Source organism: Hyaena hyaena, unplaced genomic scaffold (genome assembly GCF_003009895.1).
Source record: "Hyaena hyaena isolate Hyena2069 unplaced genomic scaffold, ASM300989v1 scaffold_988, whole genome shotgun sequence".
In the NCBI taxonomy this organism is placed as follows: Eukaryota; Metazoa; Chordata; class Mammalia; order Carnivora; family Hyaenidae; genus Hyaena; species Hyaena hyaena.
The window spans coordinates 115,671-140,033 of record NW_024081611.1 but is presented as its reverse complement, the minus strand read 5'-3'; the positions used below and the strand labels follow the sequence as shown (position 1 = coordinate 140,033).

Sequence of the window (24,363 nt, the reverse complement as noted above, 5' to 3'; positions counted from 1 at the left end):
TCCTCTGACACTTCCAGACAACCAGACAGCTGCTTTCTGCCACCAAACATTCATGGACTGGGGCGTGCCCCCGGCAAAACTCCAGAATCATGAGTCTGACTGTGGCAGAGGTCTTTCAAGGATGGGCTCCCCAGCAGTGTCTGCTTGCTTTGGTCACCCCCCTCCCAGTGCCTTTATAGAGAGTGTGTGTGTGTGTGTGTGTGTGTTGTGTGCATTGTATGTTTTAATATTCTGCCCAGATTTTGTAATTGTTTTCTGCAGGAGGCTCAGTCTAACTAAATCTGCTGCACCATTGCTGAAAGCCAGCACTGTCGCATGCCTTTTTGAAAATATTTTTTAAAAAACTTTAACTTTGACACGTTGAGAGCCCTTGAATAATGGACCTGAATTTTTTAAAAAGTTCAGGAAAGTGGATCAGCTTATATGCAATATACGACCTTGGCTATCTTAGACTGGGAAGGGAGGGTCTCATGCCATCTGCAAACAGGCATATTGTGTGTCACTATATTGGAGCAGCCAGGCTGACCCACATGGTGTCTGTCAGTCTGTCTGTCTGTCTAACACTAACATGAAGGGATGTGTTCACAGGGAGTAGAACGGTCAGTCCCCAAAGGTCATTACATTTCCCAGAATAGGCTACTCATCCTCAAAGCAACCAGGCAGATTGTGGGGGCGCCTGGGTGGCTCAGTCAGTTAAGCGTCCAACTTCAGCTCAGGTCATGATCTCATGGTTTGTGGGTTCAAGCCCCATGTCGGGCTCTGTGCTGACAGCTCAGAGCCTGCAGCCTGCTTCAGATTCTGTGTCTCCCTCTCTCTCTACCCCTCCCCCACTCATGCTCTGTCTCCATCTCTCTCTCAAAATATGAATGAACATTTAAAAAATTATAATATAAAACAACCAGGTAGATTGCAAATGTTCTGAAACTTTATGTAGGTGCTCCCTATATATAATTTTGTGCAGTTCAGTATGGGCTATAATAGTAAGGAGGCACTAAGGTCTTCATTCCCTGAGTTGTGCGTGGCACCGCCGACCTGCACAGAAGCCGTTCCTCAGAGGCTTTTGTCCCAGCTGTGCTCCTTGTCATCGTGCGGACCCTTGCATGAGTCTCCCGGGGCTGCCGTGCTAAGTACCGCAGACTGGGGGGCTTGAAACACCGGAGATTTATTGTTTCTGAGTCCTGGAGACCAGAAGGTGCCGGGGGGCTGTGCTCCCTCAGAGAGGACCCTTCCTGCCTCCTCTGGTCTCTGGTGGCCCCGGCCATCCTTGGCTTCCTAGGCTTGTGGCCGCATCCCTCCATCTCCACCTCCATCACCACGTGGCCTTCCTCCCTGTGTGACATATTCTGTCCATTATAAGAGCCTGTCCTTGGATTTCGGACCCACCCTCATCCAGCATGACCTCATCTTTTTTTTTTTTTTTAATATTTTTATTTATTTCTAGGAGAGAGAGAGAGAGAGACAGCGTGAGCAGGGGAGATACAGACTCTGAAATAGGCTCCAGGCTCTGAGCTGGCAGTAAGCACAGAGCCCAACGCGGGGCTCGAATCCACAAACTGCGAGATCATGACCTAAGCGAAAGTCGGACGCTTAACCGACTAAGCCACCCAGGCGCCCCCAGCATGACCTCATCTTGATCCTTACCTTGATTATGTCGCAGACACTGTTTCCATATAAGGTCACATTCAGAGGTCCTGAGTGGAGTCACTATCCAACCCACTACAATCTGTCCCTTATGCCCAAACTCCCCTCTCTCTCTTTTTTTAATGTTTATTTATTTTTGAGAGACAGAGCATGAGCTGGGAGGCACAGAGAGAGAGTGAGACACAGAATCTGAAGTAGCTCCAGGCTCTGAGCTGTCAGCACAGAGCCAGATGTGGGGCCCAAACTCATGACTGCGAGATCATGACCTGAGCTGGAGTCAGACACTCCACCGACTGAGCCACCCAGGCTCCTGTCCTTGTCTTAAGTTTTAAGGGCTGTACCTGGCTTCTGAGATTCCAGGCCTTGGTGATTTTATTTGTGACTTTATAAACTTCTGGAGCTCCATTGTCATTTCAGACCAGATAATATTGCCATCCGTCTTTAAATGCTGGCAGCTTCATCCTCCTAACAAGTTGGGTCATTTCCTATGGCCCCTCTAGTTCTGTCATGTTGATGAGCTGTGGCCACAGGACCTTTGCACTGGTTCCAGGGCCCAGGGCCTCAAGGCTCTGAATCCAGACAGTGTAATTTTTCTACCCACCTTCCAAAAGCACATCACTTCCTCAAACCTAAATGATACGAGCCAAGGACCAGCAACTATAGTTTACAGGCCATTCTGTAACGGCCTTTTATTCGTAAATGAAGTCTTCCTAGTACACAGCCAGGATCACTCGTGTGTGTGTTAGCAATGGCCGCTCCTGTGTCAAGACTGCAAAGAAGTTCCTAGAAGCTGGAACAGGAAAAACTGTGCCCAAAAGTCTCTGGTCCTTTGCAGAAAAAGTTTGGTGACCCTTGGCGTAAACACCATACGCTAAGCAGTATGACAAACAGCACATGGTAAATAGCGCGTTAAACCAGCAAACACATTGGTATGACAGCTTGGCGTGGTACTGAGTGACTTGCATTCTGGAGGCTGTGTTCTGGCCACAGGGAGCCTAGCATGGGCTCGCGGCTGACCTCACCTTCTCACGGACTCCCTGGGTTTTCATACGACTTAGACCTCCTGCCCGTGAACAGGGAGCTGGCCTGTGACTCCGCTTTCTCACTTTGTCGCTAGTGGGTTCTTCCCACCGAGAGCCCAGGTCCAATGACTTCCTGCTCCGACCACTGAAGCTACCCACTTCCTGGCTTCAGAGTGGAACGAAGGGGTGTGTGGCGTGCAGATGACTGATTCAGACTTTGGAGAAAACTGTAAATAAGACCTCAAGTATGCAACTTTCCACAGAATAATTCCGAAGGTCAGTTCTGTCAGGAAGGCAGAGAGTTGGAGACCCAGGAAGTACACGTTGGAAATTCTCACATCTCCTCCTCTGGAAGAGGAAAAGAAAGTAGGGGGTGCCACTCACCACGTGGCTCTGGGGACATCTAGTGGTAAGGACTGAGTCAGGGAAACAAGAAAACACCACAGGCATAGGCCACAGATAACGCTGATCCATCCAGTGACTCTCGTGGTTCCAACGACTTTGGGAGGGGGATGGGCCATGTCATACAATATTCCTCATCAACAAAGGTGGGGTCAGACCAACATTCAACAGCTTTAAAACACAGGCTGCTTACCCTCTTTCTTTAGGCAAATTCTACTAATCTGTTAACAGTTTTTCTATGTATTAAAAAAAAAAGACTTTTTCAACAAATTCTTCACTCGTTCTCAGAGTTGGGAGCCCTCGTGGTGATAGAAGTGTATGGAAAGTTCTGGCAGGTGCGTCCTGGGCACCATGCTGTGCACCCTGCTGCTCCAGCCCCCTCATGAGGCAGAAGTGGGGAGATACCCCCCACCGGGAGCTGTGGGGACGTGCTCAGGACAGGGGTGAGCCGGCCCACAAAGCACCTCCTCTCCGCAGTTTGCATACTTACCAGCTTCTCAGGTGCCGAAGGCAGCTGGTTCTTAAAAAGTGAAGACCATCTGACCTTGAGCATGTTCGTGGAATGATTTCTTTTGTGTGTCATCTGCCACTTTGTTCTGGTTTTAATTGAGTCGTTTTGTATGGAATTTTTTTGAATTTTGTAATGTTTTATTTAATTTTGAGAGAGAGAGAGACCGAGTACAAGTGGGGGAGAGGCAGAGAGAGGAGACAGAATCCAAAGCAGGCTCCAGGCTCTGAGCCATCAGCACAGAGCCCGATGTGGGGCTCCAACTCACGAACCTCGAGATCATGACCTGAGCCAAAGTCGGGCACTTAACCCACTGAGCCACCCAGGCGCCCCTTTGTGTGGAATTTTTAAACTACCTACTTGAAAGATGTATGCATCTGGGCTGCAAAGAAATACACTTTTATGCTCTTCTCGTGGGCGAGGATCTCCAGGAACAGAAGGCAGGACTTCTAGCGAGCCCAAGAGAAAACACTTCTTTCCTCCCACTGGGTATCGTCTTTTTCCTCCCTTGGACAATGTCTGAAGATATTTTGGGCAGGGCGGGGTGGGGAGAGGGCGCTCCTGGCATGTAATGAGTGGAGGTCAGGGATGCCTAGGTCGTGTGAAGGACGATCCGGCCCCAGTGTCCCCAGGTGCCGAGGGGGAGAAAACTTAGCCTAAGAGAACGCACTTGCAGTTTGGGGTACAGTAGCCGCCCCATCTGGCAAGCATCCATCAAGAGCTTGTGATTTGCTGGATGGATGAGTAAACACTTGTATGAGCCCTGGAGAAGACGGTCTGCAGGGCTAACTTTTGGTTTTCTGTTGGGAAAAAATGCTTCCTGCCATCCCCTCCCCACCCCCGCCGCCCTTTCTGTGAGCATTTGTGCCTCTGGTTTCCCTTTCTTCCTTCCCCAGTGTGGCCAGCCAACTTGCACGTGAATTCTGAAGACTGTGGGTAGTTACACTCAGGCCTCCGTGGTTGCAGCCCTGCCCCACTCAACCTCTCTCCGCCTTTCTTTAGAACTGAGCATGCAGAATTCAAAGGGTGGATCCGACTCGCCGGCTTCTGTGGCTCTGTGTCCATCGGCGGGAGCCCAGGCCCCTGTGGCCCAGCCTGTGCCAGCCTCCCCGCAGGTAACAGACCAGCCCGCCCACCGCTCGGGGCTTGGGCTGTTCCGGGAAAGCCAGTGTGGCCGGGGGGACGCATCTGCTTAGGTTTTGGCAAACACTTGAGGCAGCAGAGAGAGGCATCTGTATTTTCCTGAACTGACATTATCCAAGGCTGCTCCTGTTAAAATAGCCACGCCTTCGTTCTGTCCCCTCTGCCCCTCCACATCACGCTGGCTTTTTTGCTAGTTGTTGAAAAGGCCCCACCAAGGACTCAACGATACAAACTCAAAAAGAAACCCAGCTTGGTCTATTCCTAGCTTTTAATGGACGTTTCCTTGTACCTTGGAAATGCCCCTTTTAAACGGGGAGGCCTTATGGATAAGGCAAAAGATCGGTTAAAATTCTCACATTCGAATGGATGTATTCTTTAAAATGTGCGAGGAGAAAACTTCCACGTTAAGGCTCTTGCCTTCTGGATTTCTACCATGGATGGAAACACATCGTAGACCTAAACATAAAGTCAGTGATGTAAGGCCACGCCAAGCTGAAGGCCACGGAAGAGACCGGAAACCCGGAGGCAAGCCCGGAGGCCCGCTGTGGCCATGTGACACCTACCTACGAGTACGAATCCACAAGTCAGAAGTGTGACAGAATTGACGAAGGTAGAAAGGCCCCATCATGGGGCAAAAACTAAAGGGCAGACATTAAAGCAGTTCATTCACTCAGAAAGGACAATCAGACATTTTTAGTTTTCATTTCTTGCAAACAGGCAACCCCAGTGTGAGCCTTGGCAGCCCGCCTCGGGGCACCAAGGGGGTGTCATCAGATTCACTTGTCGCCTAATTGGTCCGTTTCCCTGCCCGCTTGAGCCTGACACAGCAGCCCTGCGCCGCAGACTCCGGCCCGGGCGCCCGCCTTTGTCTGTAGCAGCCACGGGCCCCGCCTCCAGGGTCCCGCCCTGGCCACCACGTCCCTCCCAAGTTCCAGGGCCTCGTCCTTGCCAGCGACGCATCCAGTCCCCGCAGCTACCTACGCGCCCTCCCCCGCCCCACCCCCCCCACCCCCCGCCGCAAGGTGCACTGTCTGCTCCCCACGCAGACTCCCTGCCTCTGAGTTGGGGGGCTCCCTCTCTGGAAAGTTTCAAGCGCTCACGCTCGCGGGCCGCCCTGCCTCCCGTCAACAGTGGGTGCCTCTCTCCTTGCCAGAGAGAGGAACTCCTGCTGCCTGAGCCTCCGCCACGTGCCCCTCACCCTCCGCCTTCCGGCCCGCCCCGTCCAGCACAACTTCCCACCGCGGCGGCACGTGCGGCCGCCAGCCCTGCGGTGCCACGGACGGGAAGGTGGTGTGGACGGCTGTCTGCAGGGTTCTTCCTGTCACCCAGCCTCTCAGACTGCTGTCAAGCACAGCCCACGCCGCCTGCAGACAGACCCCAGGGAGAGGGAGCTGCTGGGCGCAGGTGGAGGCGCGCGCGCGCCCGCGGGTGAATGAGTGTGCGTGTGTGCGCATGCGCGCCCCTCTCCTGTCACTCTCACGTTTCCGCAAGGTGATGGTGGAAGAGGTGGCGGTAGCTCTGGTTATAACCTGTATTTGCCTTAAGGACTAACCTCTGACAAGTCTAAATGTCCTTTTCTCCTTCCCTTTTAGAGAGTGTTGGTCCAGACAGCGGGCTCGGCTCCCAAAGGGGCCCAGATGCAGCCAATCTCCCTCCCCAGGGTCCAGCAGGTGCCACAGCAGGTAACCTCAGCACAGGGAACACGGGACACGGTAGCACATAGTGGTCTGGGGCGCTCTCTGGACGGTGCACCCTTTTCTGCTGCTGCTCTTTCTTTGTCTGATAACTTCAGCTCTGTACCAGAAGGTTCTTTTGGAAGCTATGTTAAAAAAAAAAAAAAATGTTTTCCTGCAGATAGCTTGCAACAAGCCAAGAAAGCTGATGATCTATCATTCATTCAGAAACGCAGCATTTGGGGTGCACTCCAGCACCCCAACAGAGCGCTGGGGTGCTGAGGTAGACGCGCAGACAGAGAGCCAAGTTTCGGGCTTGGAGGAACATGCAACCTCCTAGGGAGGCAATTTTCGTGTCCTCAGTCAAGTGCACGACGCCGGAACCACTTCTTGTGAAATGAGGTTACCTGGCAAATTAGCCTCAAGGCCCGGGCCCACCAGCCATGCACGGCCAGCGTGACCCGCGGTGGCGGAGGGCAGAGCTCTTCTGGAAAAGGCCAGATAGCACATTTTTTGGCCTACTGTCCCACGAAAGCAGCTGTCCGTGAGCCCTAGGGGTGTGGCTGTGTCGCAGTGAAACTTGATTTATGGATCTGGCTGGAGTTGGCTGACCTGTGCCCTGTAATATCCGGAATTAAAATTAGTGCACGTTCCTGCCTGAAAGGAACCATGAGCGTGATTTTGTGACCGCTGACACCAGAGAGCACACCTCTCTCCCCACTGGGCTCCGACTTGAATCTAAGCTGCTGTGTTTAGAGGCATTTGTCCAGCTGCTGCGTCGGTGACGACGGGGCAGGTTTTTGGGGTCATGGGAGAGAAGCGGGGGCTTCCAGCGGGCCCGGCAGGGAACCAGTGGCTGGGTCTCAGCTCCTTGAGGGACTGGAGACCAGGACCAGTGTCATGATTCCAGAAGCTTCCTGTCTGTGGGGCTGGGCCTGCTCCAGTCTTTCTCCCTGAGCAACTTGGACTTGCAGAGTGACTTCTGTGTTTCACCCAGTCCCCTGAGGCCTGGCCCGCCCAGCCTGTTAATCCCTGGAACCTTCTCGTGCTCTTTAACTCCAGCACCACACTGGCTTGTCCTGGGAGGTGGGAACCAGTCCCGTTCTGCCGCCCCAGACGAAGGCTCAGAGGTCACGGTAACACCCAGCCCCTGATTTTCTCACCCCAAAAGTAGGCTGGATTAGGCACCTGCTAAGGTTCCCTCTGTGGAGAGGTTTCCAGGGTCTGTGCACACAGCGCTCTGGGTCTCCGCCACCAGGGCCAGCGTCCCTGCCCGCGGAGGTGAGACCTGCCGTTGTCACAGATGAGGCTGCCCAGGGCCCCCTCTCCGTCCCCCATGCCAGGCATGTCTCTCCTGCCAAGGAGAGGTGGGGTGAGGGGTGTCTGAGGCCCCAAATTGGAAGCGTAGGAGTAAATGTTCACAAAGGGCCACAGGAGACACAGCCAGGCTGAACGGCAAGGGGACTGCTGTGTGTGACACGAGGTATCGCTGTTCATGTTCCAGGTCCAGCCCGTGCAGCACGTGTACCCCCCGCAGGTGCAGTACGTGGAAGGCGGAGACACGGTCTACACCAATGGAGCCTTGTACGTGGGTTTCCTCTCCCCTGGGAAGGGCCTGCCTGGAGGAGAAGCGTGGGCTGTGTCTGGAACCTTCTCTCATGACCACCCCACCTTTTTCCATTTGGGGCCTGCATGCGCCAGCTTCTCCTCCTCCTCCTTTGGGTGATGTCGGAACGGTTAGGACAGTCCGAGGGCATCAGAGCCCAGTGGAGATTTCAGAAATCACAGGCCTTCGTAGTTTTTACTGCCACAAAAGGCAGGCTTTCAACAAAACTGAAATGAAACAAAACCCTAATCCAGCTTTTAAGTCTAGAGATCCAGTCTTCACGATCCAGAAACCGTTTTTATCTCCGCCTTCTCATCCTTGCCTGCGTTCACCTCTGGCTCTGTATGGTGGTGATAAAACGTGATTTTCCATTTGTCAAGGACTTCTAGAATGTTCTGCCTTCCAACTAAGTGGCGCTTAGGGCAGAAAATGACACATTTCTCATGAAATGTGCTTAAAACACAAATTTGCCCATTTACTTTCCATCACCCCGTTTCAGAAGTCTAGGTGTCGGGCCTGAGGGCTGGCGGTTGTGATGGCTGGAGCTGTGTAAGTTTCTGTAGGTCCCCCAGTGTTCCTGGGCTTGACCCTGTGCTGCAGTTAGATAAGTTGTTGCCCAGGGTTGGGGCGGGGCCGGTCGGGGAGAGACTGGAGGGCACATTTCTGGGAGGCAGGCAGCGGGGCCTTGCTGCCCCACGTGGCGGGGGTCGGCAGCTCACGACACATCACTAAGCTTAGTCTCTAACTGGGGTCAGCTCTACACGGGCAATCAGACCTTAAAAATGTGGGCCTCCAGCCTCATGTTAATCATTTAATCCAGATGGTAAAGGAACATCAGGCAAAGCCTTGGTATCGCTTAGAAATTCTTTTAAGTGTGCAATTTCATTTTGCAAACCTTTTTGTTTTGAAAGAATCATAGGCTCTAAAGAAGTTGCAGAATTAGGACCTGGCCTCCCCCCACCCGGGGGTGGGGGTGGGGGGACATCTTCCGGGACTGTAGCACGATGCCAAGAGATTAACTTCGGGAAATACCGTCAGCTAGCTCGCGGCCGCGGTTGCATTTACCGGCCTCCACGCATGCGCACGGGTGTAGGCCATTTTATGCCACGTGTAGATTTCAAGTAACCACAGTAAAATACAGAATTGGTCCCTCTCCGCAAAGGAGCCCCTCCCGCAACCTCTTTATACACTTAGGATTTTTCAGCCATCGTTTTCGAGGAGTCATCCCGTGAACCTTAATATTTTCAGAACTGATCGCTTTGAACTTCGCTCTGTCCTGATCCTTCCCGTCCGAATTACCCCGCGTGCTCGGTGTCCTGGGGCTCCGCCTTAACGTGAAGTCCTCCCGGGCTCCCGCGAGGCTCAGGAGGCACCTCCTCTCTCCCTGACAGACGGACGGCCTACGCCTACAACCCCGAGCCTCAGATGTACGCCGCGAGCAGCACGGCCTCCTACTTCGAGGCCCCGGGCGGCGCCCAGGTGACCGTGGCCGGCTCCTCCCCGCCAGCGGTCCCCTCCCACAGCATGGTGGGCCTCCCCATGGATGTCGGGGGGAGCCCCATGGTCTCCAGCGCGGGAGCCTATCTCATCCACGGGGGGATGGACAGCACCAGACACTCCCTGGCCCACACTTCCCGGTCATCGCCGGCTACGGTATGTACGAGGCTCTCGGGGGCAGCAGGGCACACCCCGAATAGAGTCTCCTCAGCAGCGGGGATGGTGCGTGGAAGGCAGCCTGGGGCGCGGGAGCCCTGCTGCCCTAAGGGCGTGCGATCCGAGGCAAGTCTCCACCCCTTGGAACGGGGTGCCCCGTGGTGAACAGAGAGGGCAAAAGGCCCCTCCTAGGCGGCTGTGGAACTTGCATCCGGGTCCAGCAGCGCCGTGCAGGTGTGACCGCCACCCCTGTGACCGCCGGACTGACCGGCAGAGCAGCTCCCTTGGGAACTGCACCCCCTTGTTGCTGCCACAGTCCTGCCCCAGACTCTCCCAACCTGCTTTACAAACGTGTCTGCTCTCAAAGTCTATTTCCCATGCTTGCTTTTATTTTACTTCATTTGGAAAATTAACACAAAGTAAAACTGACCTTTTTGGGCACTCAGAGTGGTGCCTTCGAGACCCATTCACATTATCACATGAATCCGAACTTGCCACTTCTTTGCTACTGGGAAGGATTCCATTATACCACAGCTCACCTGTCCATTCACCATTTGGGGGTCATTTGGGCAGTTTCCAGTTTGGGGTGATTATGAATAACGCCTCTGTAAGTACTTATGTACAGGTTCTTGTCTGGACATACGTTTCCTTTCTCTGGGTAAATACTTACAAGCAAGATTGCTGGTTCACACGGTAAGTGTATGTTTAATGTGATCGGAAACCACAACAGTTTTCCCAAGTGGTTGTACCATTTTGCGTCCCCCTCCCCGCCGTGACGTATGAGTCCCCGTGCTCCACCTCGTCACCAGCACTTGGTATTGTCGACCATTTTTCATTTTCGACGTTCTCATAAGGTGTGTAGTGGTATCTCACTGTGGTTGTGATTTGCATTTTCTCAATCGCTAATGATGGTAAGCAGCTTTTTGTGTGATTGTTTGCCTTTCGTTATATGCTCTTTGGTGACCTAGCAGTTCATGTCATTTGCCTATTTTTTAGCTGGGTTGTTTGTTTTCTTACTGTTGAGTGTTGAGAGTTTTTTATATGTCCTGGATACAAGTCCCCTGTCAGAGATGTGATTTGCAAATATGTTCTCCCAGTCTTTAGAGTGTCTTTTCATTCCAGATTGGGTTGAGTATTTCCTCCCACTTCACTATTATGTTGGCTGTTTACATAAATTTAGAATTTTCTAAATAAATTTTAGGTCAGTCTGTCTATATCTACAAAAAATTCAGAGTGAGATTTTTATTGTAGATCAAGTTGGGGAGACTTGACGGCTTTACTGTGTTGGGTCTTCCCATCTATGAACATAGTATGTTTTTTCCATTTATTTAGATCTTCTTTGATTTCTTACATCAGCATTTTGTAATTTTTAGCATACAAATTCTGTACATATTTTGTTAGATTTATGCCTAAATAGTGTATGTTTTTGAAGTTATTATAAATGGTATTGATTTTTAATTTCAGTTTCCAACTGTTGGCCTTGCATCCTGCAGCCTCCCTGAACTCACTTGTAAGAGCTGCAAGCGTTTTTTTGTTGTCTGCAAATGGGAACAGTTTTGTTTCTCCCTTTCCCATCTGATGACTTGTACTCCTTTTCCTTGTCTTTTTGCACTAGCTAAGACTTCCAGTACAATGTTGAACACGAGTGGCAAGAGTGGACATCCTTGCTTTGTCCCCAGTCTTAGGGGGGAAATCTTCAGTCTTTGACTGCGAAGTGTGATGTTGGCTCTGGGTTTTCACAGATGCCCTTTTTCAGGTTGGGGAAATTCCCCTCCATCCCTAGTTTTCTGCAAGTCTTTATCATAAATGAATATTACTTTTGTCCAGTGCTTTTTCTTCATTGATAGGACCGTGAGTTTCTTCTTCTGTAGACTCTTCCTGTGACAGATTACGTTGGCTGATTGTCAATTAGAAAATAACTTCCTCTTTTGGTGTGGGGCTAACCTCCCAAAATAGAAAGTGACGTTCTTGCCTCATCCCTGTCCTTTTGGCCCTGATATCCTTTGGGGTCACGGACATCAGAGAGCACCCCCTCCTGAGTCCGTGTCCAGAGTGCTCCCCGGAACCCGGCTCTGTGGACAGGGAGAGAAGTCACTTGTTCCCTACAGGCCCATAGTGCTTGAGTGCTCCTGGTTCACCAGCTTACACCTCGCCTCACTCAGCCCCGTCAGCCCAGCAGGGCCTGGGCGGCCACTTGCAACCACACATGTTCTCCCTTGGAGGACTGGCTGCAGGGACGTGAGTTTGGAGCTGATATTGACAAGAACGCATTCCTCACGGACCACATTAACTGTCACAAACATGACAGGCTGGACGTCAGCAAATTGCATCAGTACATACTAGCAGCACATGCTAGGGTCGCCGGTCACAGACTTACTGAGCAACCATGGCGTCCTGTATGGGCCGCACTGTCCTGTTGCACATCTGTGTGCTGCGCAGACCCCAGGCCACCCGGCCACTGTGGTTCATCATCCGGTGGCTTCAGAAGAATCATGTCTTTAATCCAGTTGGGAATCCATGAATGGGCTGTTTTGACACCCCTCCCCATGCAAGCCCCAGGGAGTGATCATCCCAGAAGACGATTTGGTTCCTGACCCTGCCCGCCTGGTCGTTTATCAACCTGTTTTGGCAAGGGAACATCTCACACATCTGCAGCAGGGTGTGCCGGGCTTTCCAGGAGCCACAGAATTAAATTGAGGCTCTGCGTCCGGCCCTTGGCACCTGCCAGCTTTGTCCATTGGAGTTTGGGGACTTTGAGTTAATTCCAAAAACAGAGCATGGAGCCCTGCATGCCTTGAGAAGAGATTTCAGATTTTCTGTGGTGGATTTTCTTGAGTCTCGATTATTTCATCAGATCCTATAAAACTGACAAGTGAGTTGCCCAAATGGTGAGTTTTTGATGAAACCTTTTAGTACTGCACTTTCATTAACCACACGGGACAGAGGTTCTGCCCTGAGAGCCTTGCCCTGGCCATTTCAGCCCAGGGTTTGCCCTTTGGGTCATGTCAAGGGGAGGCTGGGGGCTCTCGGGCTGCACACAGTAGAGACCCTACCCCCACACCCCCGAACAGCTGCCCTCGGAGGCCCCTCCACCCGCAGGGCTCTCAGGCTGCGGGCAGCCAGGCTGTGCAAACGGGTGGCCCCCATGGGCCACACTATGGGGACTGAAGAAGACAAATGGTCCAGCCAATCTTTACAATAATAAAAATACAGCACTTCTGTCATGGGGGACCCTGCCATTGCAGTATTTCATGGGGGCCTAGGTCTGGCCTAATGAAGGACAAGCCAACCCAGTGGTCAGGTCCCACTTGACCCCATCTGAGTGGCGTCTTTGTGAACTCTTAGCTTCCAGGAGATCAGAGTCATAGCTCAGAGATAGTGGCAGCTCTGAGTACTCAGATCATCAGAGGTCGGATGGTGTGTGCCCTGGCGGCCCGGCTGGGGATTGCCACTCCAGGTCTTCCCGCACATGCTGCACTGAAGCCCGAAGGGTGAGAAGTGACGTCACCTTGGAGAACATGGTAGGTGAGCTCAGGCTGCATTCTGCCCCTGAAAGAGCCGCGTCAGCTTTGTGGCGCCTGCTGCAATTTCACATACACCTAAGACTGCGCCGTGGACCTCCTTCTCTGCCGTCAGAAGGAAACCCTCGAGCGTAGAGTGTGAGAAACCGGAGTGTCAGCAGCCCAGCCCCTTGGGACACTCTGAGTCGTCTTCAAAAGTCCTGAGATCTCGTTTCCAACATGAGAAATGGCAATGTTTAGGGTGCTGGACTAACAGATTCAAGCTCTACAAGGCACACCCCAGAGATGCCACTGGAAATCACAGCAGTTCCTTTACTGGCACTATTGGATACTCCACCCCGCTGTCAACGCCCAGGCGCCTCCCAGCCCCGACCACCAGCACGTGGTTCAGAGAAGCCGAACCCGTGTCTTCCCTCCAGCTCATGCGTGCTGACTGAGGCCCGGCGGATCAGCGAGCGGCGCGCCCATGGCTCCCGGGGCGTAGCCTGGCCTCCCGGCATCATGGCGACCCTTCCAAGTGGCCCACAGGGCTGGTGTGCCACCCACACAGTTGACAGCTCCCGGAGGGTCATCAACCACCAAGACGTCTTCTCTACAGGCGCCAGTGAAGATGCGGAATACCTTGCCGCACGACGACCTCACACACGTAGCAAGCGTTTGCTAGAAGCTTCCTCATCCTCATCATCTGCACATCAGAGCTTTTGTCCAACTGCCAGACCAAAAGCTTTGGGAGCAAGTGCACATTGTTTGATAAAGGGATTTAGCTGAGAGCGCATCCACTTTTTCCTCTGACTAAAAAAATATTTATCACTTTTTTTTCTTTAATAGACTCCTTTTTAAAAATTTTTTTTAATGTTTTAGGGGCGCCTGGGTGGCTCAGTTGGTTGAGCGTCTGACTTCGGCTCGGGTCGGGATCTCACTGTTCGTGGGTTCGACCCCCACATCAGGCTCTGTGCTGACAGCCCAGAGCTTGGAGCCTGTGTCTCCCTCTCTCTCTGACCCTCCCCCACTTATGCTTTGTCTTTCTTTCTCAAAAATAAATAAATATTAAAAAACTTAAAAATTTTTTATGTTTATTTTTACTTATTTATCTTTTTTTGAGAGAGAGACAGAGACAGAGCACGAGCAGGGGAAGGATAGAGAGAGAGACTGACATAGAATCGGAAGCAGCTCCAGGCTCTGAGCTGTCAGCACAGAGCCTGACGCGGGGCTCAAACCCACGAACCGCGAGATCATGACCTGAGCGGAAGTCTGATGCTTAACCAACTGAGCCCCCCAGGCACCTGACTCTTTTTTTTTTTTTTTTTTTTTTTTAAGGGCAGTCTTAGGCTTATAGAAAAATGGAGCGGGAAGTACAAGAATCTGTTAGCCCCACCCCCACCTCCACACACAGTTTCCCTTAGTAGCATTTCGGGTAAGTTTGGTACATTTGTTACCCTTGGCGAGCCCATCTTGACACAGTGTTATTATTAACTGAAGCTCCCGGCTGACATCACGGTTCACGCCTGGTGCTGTGTCTTCTGTGGGTTTAGACAAACATTCAAGGACATCACTTCTGAGTCTGGTTTTGCGCGTTTCCTCGTAAAGGCGCGAGCAGTCTGTGCATTTGCTCAGGAGCTCCGCTTTGAGGCGGATCTGAAGTTGTCGTCTCTGGTCTGCCTCCAGTGACAAAAGTAGACACTGTGAATGTCAGCCTAGAAAGCATTCGTCTGTGCTTATTCTGAAAAGCCTCAATTAATTTACCAGAGAACCCGCTGTTCCTGTGCAGAGTGACACAAACCCACTTGGAATGTCAAGGGCGACTGTGGACAAGTGGGTCGCTGATCTGAAACCCTCTTCCACTGCCCACCCATTTCTCATTTTTCCGGTATTTTCTCTCATGGCTGTATATGCAGAATGACCACAGCATGTGACTCTGGACTGGATCCCGGTCCAGAGAAGGACACGAGTGCAGTCACCGTCCCATTCTAGTGAGCTCTTTCGACTGGCTGAGTGCGGTGAGTGGGGCTTGACTTCTGGGTCTTGGTCCTTGTGCCCAGGTCACGTGAGACACTGACATTTCAGGAAAGGTCTGTGGGAATGTTGGCACTCGTTTTACAATATTTCTGTACGTCTGGGATTATTTCCAAATGAAAAGTTTAAATTTTTTTAAGTTTTTTTATAATGTTTATTTTTGAGAGAGAGATCAAGCACATGAGCAGGGGAGGGGCAGAGAGAGAGGGAGACACAGAATCGGAAGCAGCTCCAGGCTCTGAGCTGTCAGCACAGAGCCCGACGCGGGGCTGGAACCCACGAACCATGAGATCATGATCCGAGCGGAAGTCGGTCACTCAACCGACCTAACCAACCAGGCGCCCCTAAAGTTCATTTGTTTTTGAGAGAGAGTGAGAAGGAGAGCGCCAGCAGGGAAGGGGCAGAGAGAGGGAGGGAGAGAGAGAATCCCAAATGGGGCTCAAACACACAAACCATGAGATCACGACCTGAGCAGAAATCAAGAGTGGTATGCTTAATCGACTAAGCCATCCAGGTGTCCCTATCTTTTTTATTTTTATTTTTTAATGTTTTGTTAAGGTAAAATTTTTATCACATGAGATTAACCATTTAGAATATGGAATTCAGTGGCACTTAGTACACTCACAATACCACGCCACCATCACCTCTATACCCATATCGTTCATAAAAACAGTTTAACAGTAAGGTCTAAAACATCCATAATGTGTAATTCTTGGTAGAATTATGGGGTGGATGGAGCAGCAGACCACAGCCCCGCAGCCAAATCCAGCCAGCTGCCGGGTTTCCTCAATAAAGTTTTATTGGCACACAGCCACACCCATCCCTTCACTTGTCTGTGACTGCATTCCAACTTCCAGGACAGAGTTGAGTAGTTGCGGACAGGGCTGGCCCACAAAACCCAAAATAGTCACTCTCTGGCCCTTTATAGAAAAAGCTTGCCAGCCTTTGATGCATAAGAACTGGCTTAGAAAGGTAATCACAAAAGATTAAGTGATGAACGCAGGTAAGCAGAACTGAATACCTAACACAACCCCCACTGAGAAAAAGAGTCATTAAATGAAAAGTGAATCCGATAAAATGCACCTGAAAAGACCCACACCAGGCTATTAGTAAAGGCTTCTCCTCCCTCGTGGGGGAGTTGGGTGGGGCCAGGGGGAAGGTGAGGCAGGGCTAGATTGGGGTGGGCCAGGCCAGGTGCCCAGGGCACCAAATTCAAGGAGGCACTCACCCCCACGTGCCAGCCTTGCCCTGACACGATCTTGAGAACCAGCGGCTCCTTAAGCTTGTGCCCTGGGCACCCTGTGGCCCCACCGCAGTCCTGGCCCTGAGTAGAGACCGTCTCCGTCATAATCAGAGCATGTATAACATTACTTACAGAGTTTTAAAATGTTTAAGGAGATGGGGCACCTGTGTGGCTCAGTCAGTTAAGCGTCTGACTTCGGCTCAGGTCATGATCTCACAGTTCGTGGGTTCGAGCCCCGCATCGGGCTCTGGGCTGACAGCTCAGAGCCTGGAGCCTGCTTCAGATTCTGTGTCTCCCTCTCTCTCTGACCCTCCCATGCTCATGCTGTCTCTCTCTCTCTCAGAAATAAATTTTTAAAAAAATGTTTAAGGAGCAAAATAAAAATGGACAGATTCAAAATGCCATTTCCTCCAAGGCAGCCTCCCCCTCTCCCCAGGCGATGAGCCCCCAAATTCTCCTCGTGTTCCCACCTGGCCCTTGGCTATGGGCCCTATCCTTCCTGCAGGCAGAATTCTGTGCTTTATATCCCTGCCCTCAAAATTCCAGTGGTGTCTCTTTCTTTTAAACCACTCTCCATTTTCTTTAAAGATTCGAAAGGATTGCTCATAAAACATTTAAACTTTGATCTCCTCCATTCATGGTCACATAACTGGGCTACATTTGGGGATGCAGGGCTAACACATTTCTGCCCTGTCCCCACTCCTGCCCTCCCCGCCCACTTCGAGGGCCTGGAGGCGGGGTCCTGACGTCAGACTTTGGCAGACCCGCCGGCCGTTGCCGGTGTCAGGGGCGACCCCTATCCAGGCAGGTCTTCTTAATGAGATGATTCTGTTATAAGTGGAATGGCCACTTGGGCACCCACTCATGAACCCCCACCCTCCCTCAGGAGGCATGGATAGAGTCCTTAAATCATGTGCTAGGATTGCACATGAGAGGAGCAGAACTTTCTAAACAATTGGCTTATTTTAATATACTTGGGGGCTGTTAAAACTTGACCACTACCTGCTGTTACGTCAGGTTATTTTATCTTTGCTCGCAAATCCTTATGTATTTTCTGTCCTCTTTCCGAAGCATGATAGGTCCTTTCCCCCTGGCATCCTACTGACAATTCCCGTAGCAGAAAAAGATAATGTTAAGGGGCCAATCAAAAGGAGGATGTGATGCATTGCACCGAATCAGAAAGAAAAATTAAGTTGGGGCTCCTGGGTGCCTCAGTCGGTTAAGCGTCTGACTTCAGCTCAGGTCATGATCTCCGGTTCACAGGTTTGAGCCCCATGTCAAGCTCTGTGCTAACAGCTCAGAGCCCGGAGCCTGCTTAGGATTCTGTGTCTGTCTCTCTCTGCCCCTCCCCTGCTCTCTCTCGCTCGCTCGCTCTCAAAAATAAATGAACATTAAAATTTTTAAAAATAAAAATTAAGCTCCTGATGGGTCAAGAAATAGACGCATAAGCACATGCACAATACCAAGAGGGGAGGAAATTGATTTAGGGAAAGCTGCCTGGGCCTGGGGCCGGCGGCGCTCCACTGTGTCCATCCTCCGCCCCTCCTTACTGAAGATTAAACTCCAGTGAAACATAAAATTAGCTTCTATTTTAAGCATATTGAAAGATTAAACACTAACTTCTCCAGGCATTGAGAGGACCGAATAAGGCAATTGTACTTGTGCAGCGAGAGCCGCGCCGGCAGGTGTGCGGGGAGGACTCAACACTTCAAGAGCAGATGCTCCTTTTCCTCTGAAGCGGTCGCGCCCCCAGCGCCGGGCTGGGAGGTGGCGCCTCAGCGCCCTCTGCTGGACAAGCGTGCGCACTGCGCTCCAGTGCTGTGGGAGCTGGGGGTGCTTTCCTTTATCGCAGCCTTCTGATGTTTACCCGACGTCTTAATTTTATTTTTTAAAACTTTATTTACTAATTTTTGAGAGAGATCAGGAGAGAGCGCACGAACAGGGGAGGGGCAGAGAGCGAGGGAGAGAGAGAGAATGTCAAGCAGCCTCCAAGCTCAGCACCAAGCCTGATGCCGGCCTGGAGCCCACAACTCTCGGATCATGACCTGAGCCCAAAACAAGCTTCAGATGCTCAACGGACTGAGCCATCCAGACACCCCAACTGTCGTTTTAATTTCAAAATACAGTGAACACCTGGAAGTTCCTCTGTGCATTCAACTAATTCTCTGCATCCGTGGGCTTGACTGGACCCTATTAATAGCTATGGGTTCTTCAGGAAGGTCTGCAGCGTGCCTTCACTTGTGTTCTTTCCACAATACTCGTAGCTCTACAGTAAAAGCAGGCAGTCCTGAGTATGTGTGGCCCTCCTCTGGGCGTCCCCAAGACCGTCCCAGGGGCCCAGCAGGTCAGAACTGTTTTCATAATACTACGAAGCCCTCAGTCGGTCACTGCTTTCCCTGTGCTGACGTTTGCACTGATTGTTCAAAACCAACATCGATGAGCCCCCGGGGCACAAACGCAGGCACAGAGCAAGGCGGCTGCTCAGACCCCCCCAGATGCCACCCTGTTCTTCTTCTTTTTTTTTTTTTTTTTTACATTTATTTATTTTTGAGAGACAAAGTGAGACAGCCTGATCAGGGGGAGGGCCAGAGAGAGAAGGAGACACAGAATCCAAAACAGGCTCCAGGCTCCCAGCAAGCGTTCAGCACAGAGCCTGACACGGGGCTCGAACCCACGAACTGTGAGATCATGACCTGCGCCGAAGTCCGACGCTTACCCGACTGAGCCCCGCTGTTCTGCACTGCCCTGTGCTCACAGTGAAAACGAAAAGAGAAGCAGCGAATTCGGTGCTGCAGGTTCCTGTTAAGGTTCCCCTAAGGTCCTTGGCAAAGCAGTAAACAGTGATTGTATTAGATCCCAGTCCTTTCTAATATTCTGGGTGACAAAAGGCACTTCTGCTGCCAAAGTATGATGACTGTCCTCAGACTGTGGGCTGCTGGGCGGATGACTGTGAGCCAAACCAGCCCCTTTCGTCACGAAACACTGTGTGTGCTTGAAGGACTAACAGACAAACGATGATTTCTCAGACCTGGGGATTTGGCAGGCATTTTTCTGAAAAAGGAACAGCACAAGGCAGATGGATCCAGGGGGGAAAAACTAAAAACGACGGATTTGGTTGCCAATACATTTTCAACCAAAAAAAAAAATTAAAATTTTTCCTGCACCGGCTGCTGCGTGCTAACCACGTGTGCATCTTTCTGATGAGCTTGGTAATGACGATAACAAATGTGATTTTCAGTAGTGTGTGGTGAAGTGCATCAGCTTCTGGAACATTCATAAACTCGCTGAGCCAGTATCTGCCATGTGACCAGTGTGTGATGTCACAAAACCATACATGTGGCTAAAAGCTCCATTCAAATTGCAAGAGAATAGTAGTCTTTTAATCAGTTGTATTTTTTTAATCAAGGTAAAATTCACATAACATAAAATTCCTCTTTTTAACCATTTAAAAGTGTATGATTCAGGGGCGCCCGGGCGGCTCAGTCAGTTAGGCATCTGACTCTGGCTCAGATCGTGATTTCACAGTTCGTGGGTTCCAGCCCCACGTCGGGCTCTGTGCTGACAGCTCAGAGCCTGGAGCCTGCTTCCAATTCTGTGTCTCCCTCTCTCTCTGCCCCTCTCCTGGCTACACTCTGTCTCTCAAAAATATAAACGTTTTTTAAAATTTTCAAGTGTATGATTCAATGGCATTTAGTACATTCACAATGTTGTACAACTGTTAACCTTATCTAGTAGTTCCAGAACATTCTCATCACCCTAGAAAGAAACACCCTGGTAACCCTGACCAGTGGGCAGTCACCTCCTCCACCCTCCATTCCCTCCTCCTCCAGCCTCTGGCCACTACTCTGCCTTCCGTCCCTATGGATTTGCCTGTTCTAGAGATTTCATATAAATGGAATCATAGGCTACACGGTCTTTTGTGACCGGCCTCTCTCACTGAGAATCATGCTTTTGAGGTTCATCCGCATTGTAAACACGTATCACTACCTCATTCCTTTTTGCGGACGAGTAACATTCCATTGCATAGATGTACCTCAGTGGCTAGATCTATCCAGTCATCTGTGACCGACACTTGGAGTTTTCCTTTTTTTTTTTTTTTTTATTGCCATTATGAATGATGCCGCTATAAACATTTGTGTACCCAGGAGTGGACTTGCTGGGACATAATAGTTTAGCTGAGTTTATCTGTAACTCTTTGAGGATGTACCAGCCTGCTTTCCACAGCAGCTGTACCATTTTACATTCCACCAGCCACGTGTGAGAGTCCCAGTTTCTCCACATCCTCATCAACACTTGTTCTTTTTCTCTTTCCTTTCTTTCTTTCTTAGTAGCCATATCAGTACGAGTGAAGTGGTATCTCACTGGGGCCTGGGTTTGCATTTCCCTAATGACTAGTGGTGCTGAGCATATTTCCATGTGCTTTCTGCAGACATGGAAATGCTTGAGTCCTTTGCCCTTTTTTTAATTGAATCATTTGTCATTTTGTTGTTGGGTTCTGACAGTTCTTTATATATTCTGGGTACGAGACCCTTATCAGATAGATGGTTTGCACATATGTCTCCCATTCTGTGGGATAAAGTCCCAAAGTTACAAATCTTTGTAATGACTTTTTAAAAATCTTTTGCTTGTGCTTTTACTGTCATGTCTAAAAATCCATTGCCAAATCCAAGGTCATGAAGATAAGCTTATTGTACATGACTTATGTTTCCTCTAAGAGTTTTATAGTTGTATCTCTTACATTTAGTTCTTTGATTCATTTTTGAGTTGGTTTTTGTATATACTGTGAGGTAGGGGTCCAACTTCATTCATCTGCACGTGGAAACCCATATATCCTAGCCATTTGTTAGAAACCTTGCTCTTTCTCCATTCAGTGGTCTTGAACACCCTTGTCAAAAATCAGTTGACCATAGATATATGGGACTATTCCTAGATGTTTAATGCCATCCCATTGATCTATATATATCTATCTCTATGTCTCCCCTTATCCCAGTACTGCGCTGTTCTGGTTACTGTAACTTTGTAGTAAGTTTTGAAATGGGAAATGTGAGCCTTCCAACTTTGTTCTTCTTTTTCAAGATTGTTTGGGCTATTCAGGGTCCCTGGCAACCCCATATGAATTTTATGACCAACTGGTCCGTTTCTGAAAAAGCAGCTGGAAGTTTAATAGAGAATTCTGATAAGGATTTTGCTTTGAGTCTGTAGATCAACTTGGAGACTGTTGCCATCTCAATCTTAAGTCTTCCCATCCGTGAATATTCTTCCCGTCCATGAATATAGTATGTCTTCTGCTTCTTTAGGTCTTCTTTAATTTCATTCAACAATGTTTTACATTGTTACAAGTTTTCAATGTTATAAGTAATGTTACAAGTACTTTACCTTGTTGCGTTGGTTAATAAATTCATTCCTAGGTATTTTATTTTCTCTGATGCTACTGCAAATGGGATTGTTTATTTCATTTGCCTGTTGTTCATTGTTGAGAAATAGAACTGATTTTTGGGTGTTGATCTTGTAACCTGCAGCTCTGCTGGGTTTGTTTATCGGCAATAACAGATTTTTGGTGGGTCCTTCAGGATTTTCTATATTGAAGGTCATGTTTTCTGCATGTTACTTCTTCCTTTCCCATACGGGTGCCTTTGATTCCTCACTGCTGCCTGACTGCCCTGCGAGAACGTCAGCACAGTGCTGAGCAGCGGTGACGACAGTGGACACACACACGGCGGTCGAAAGAGGCGATGGGCAAAGCAGTGCCCCTCATTCCTGCACTCAGCCCCAGGAGCCCCATCCCGCTGCGCTTTCCGAAATACGTGTCCCCCCTGCTCTTGCACAAGCACCACTGAGGTCTGCCCTCACTGTGTGTTTGAGGACAGTCAGTGTATGAGGTCTCCTTCCGTCCGTTGCGCTCCTCTGCCTGTCGTCGGAGCGGCGGGGGGGGGGGGGCAGGCACACACAGGTCGCGTTCGGCACGGACCAATGCGGTGGGAGCCGCACACGGCTGGGGGTTTCCTCTGTGTATCGACCCTCTGCACCACCTCAGCTCCTTGCCTCCATGCGGTCCTTGGGACCCAACTCAGAAGCCCCTTCCCCCAGGAAGGCCTCCCTGTCAGCTGCACGTGACTTCCCCCGAGGCGCGTTCTCGTTCCCGTGTAACCCTCTTTGCCCGGCCCTCACTCGTCCACATCCCGGAGCTTATCCCTCGGACGCGTCTCCCCTTGGCAGGGCCACAGGGACTTTGGCCTGAGCTCTGTGACAGGGCAGGTGGGCCAGGAAGTCAGCGCCGCTGGCTCTCCTTGGGTGGACGGCTGATTGTCCCCAGCAACCGATGGCGGCTACGGGGGAGCAGCGGGCAATGACTCTGCTGGCTTTGCTTACACGTGACCTTCTGCCTCGGCCCAGCACCCCGTGCCCTGCATGCGCACACGCGGTTAGCACGCAGCCGCCTGCGCCGGCACTGCAGCGATAACGGAATGACACTCCCGGCCGCGGCCTGAACTCACGACCTAACCGTCTCCCCCACCTGCCTCAAGCCTGATCTTTATTTTGTAGGCGCTTAAATCATTATTTGGATATTAATAAAAACAAATCTTGGCTGATGCTAACCATCTGATTTCCTTTTTTTTTTTCCATTTTCTTTTGTTTTGTTTGTTTCTGCACACATTTTCTTTAGCTTGAAATGGCGATTGAAAACCTCCAAAAAAGCGAAGGGATCACTTCACACAAAAGCGGTTTACTCAACAGCCATGTAAGTGTGTGTCGATCTGGCGGTCTGCCCTGCCGCGCTCGTCACCCTCGTAGGCATCTTAAAAACCCGCGAGGACCGTGGCATGACACGAGAGATAGGGGCCACCAACCTAGAATTCCACATCGGGCAAAAATGCCTTTCCACAGCGTGAGGGAGAGGGGACCCGCTGCAGAGGTAGCTGCTGACGGCCCCCGCCCCTCCGGGTGGTGGTGGGACTGAAGTGCGTGATGTGCGTCACACAACTCCCCGAGCGCCCCGCAGGTGAGAGGCAGAATCAGTAAGGGACACGAAGAGAAGCCACGGCCACAACAGGAAAACCAGGAGCAGGGGCCCCGCCATGACTCTTAGCTGCGTTTCCTGTGATCAGCTCTTTGGTGGAAAAAACCCCAAAAGGCAATTTGAGGAAAGTGCAGACCACCAAATTGCTGCGGATTTTAACTGCACAGGGTCTTCCTCGCCTTCCTGCTGCGAAACCACGATGGCCGCTTCGGCGCCAGGAGGCGGCAAACTTCCCTGTCTGCGCAGCTGCGCGGGGCAGGACGGGACTGGCCGGGGTGACCAGCTGAGAGTCTCTGTCCCTAACCACAGCCCCATCCAGACTTGGGTCGTGGCCGACGTTCACACAGGGCACAAGGAAGGGCAGGGATTCTGGGCTGGAAGCCCAGCCCCGGAAGGTGCAGGAACTTCTAGGCTTCCAGATCGGCACAGGTGTGTTGTGCCACTCCGGGACACGTGACGGGGGCCTCGGAGGGCTGGCCTCTGGAAGGAAGAGCAGCCTCACGCCCACTGTCTTGAAGCAAAATAAGAGAGAGTCAGGACCCCACTGAGTGTCCCCCACCCCCAGGGCAGGTGGCTCATGGCCTTCCCGTCGCCGCTTCCCGCTGGACGGCTCGGCCCTACGGGCAGGTCGGGGGGAGGGAAAGGTCCGCAGAGCGCACTGGGGGAGAAGAGCCCTCGGTCTTCAACTCAGAAGGCAGCGTGGGCAGGGCTGCGGAATGGCACCCCCTGTTCAGTGGCCGTGACCTCGCCTGGCGGCCTAGGTGCCGGGTCAGGCAAAATACGGGGTGCAAGCCCTGGGCAGGCGGGGTTCCGCAGGAAATGTCTGGGGAGCTATGCACGAGCTCGTCTCTGGCTACGGGGCTGCTTCTGGCTGCTAACACCTCCCTTGGAAGGAGGCTGCTTTGACCGCTTCCCGGCAG

The 24,363-nt window shown here is 51.2% G+C and overlaps 1 protein-coding gene across 3 annotated transcripts in view; it reads left to right on the top strand.

Annotated features, from left to right (window-relative positions):
• The window catches only part of RFX2 (regulatory factor X2), a 92,143-nt gene that overhangs the window by 48,483 nt on the left and 19,297 nt on the right, over positions 1-24,363 (top strand). Inside the window, exons 2-6 of one of the 3 annotated variants that reach the window (XM_039221337.1) lie at positions 4,576-4,688; positions 6,309-6,398; positions 7,894-7,973; positions 9,387-9,648; positions 23,090-23,164. In XM_039221337.1, coding sequence (XP_039077268.1) covers positions 4,584-4,688; positions 6,309-6,398; positions 7,894-7,973; positions 9,387-9,648; positions 23,090-23,164 — 612 coding nt within the window. In that variant the 5' untranslated portion in view covers positions 4,576-4,583. The remainder of the gene's footprint in view (positions 1-4,575; positions 4,689-6,308; positions 6,399-7,893; positions 7,974-9,386; positions 9,649-23,089; positions 23,165-24,363) is intronic. The other 2 variants (XM_039221339.1, XM_039221338.1) reach the window with 2 other exon arrangements.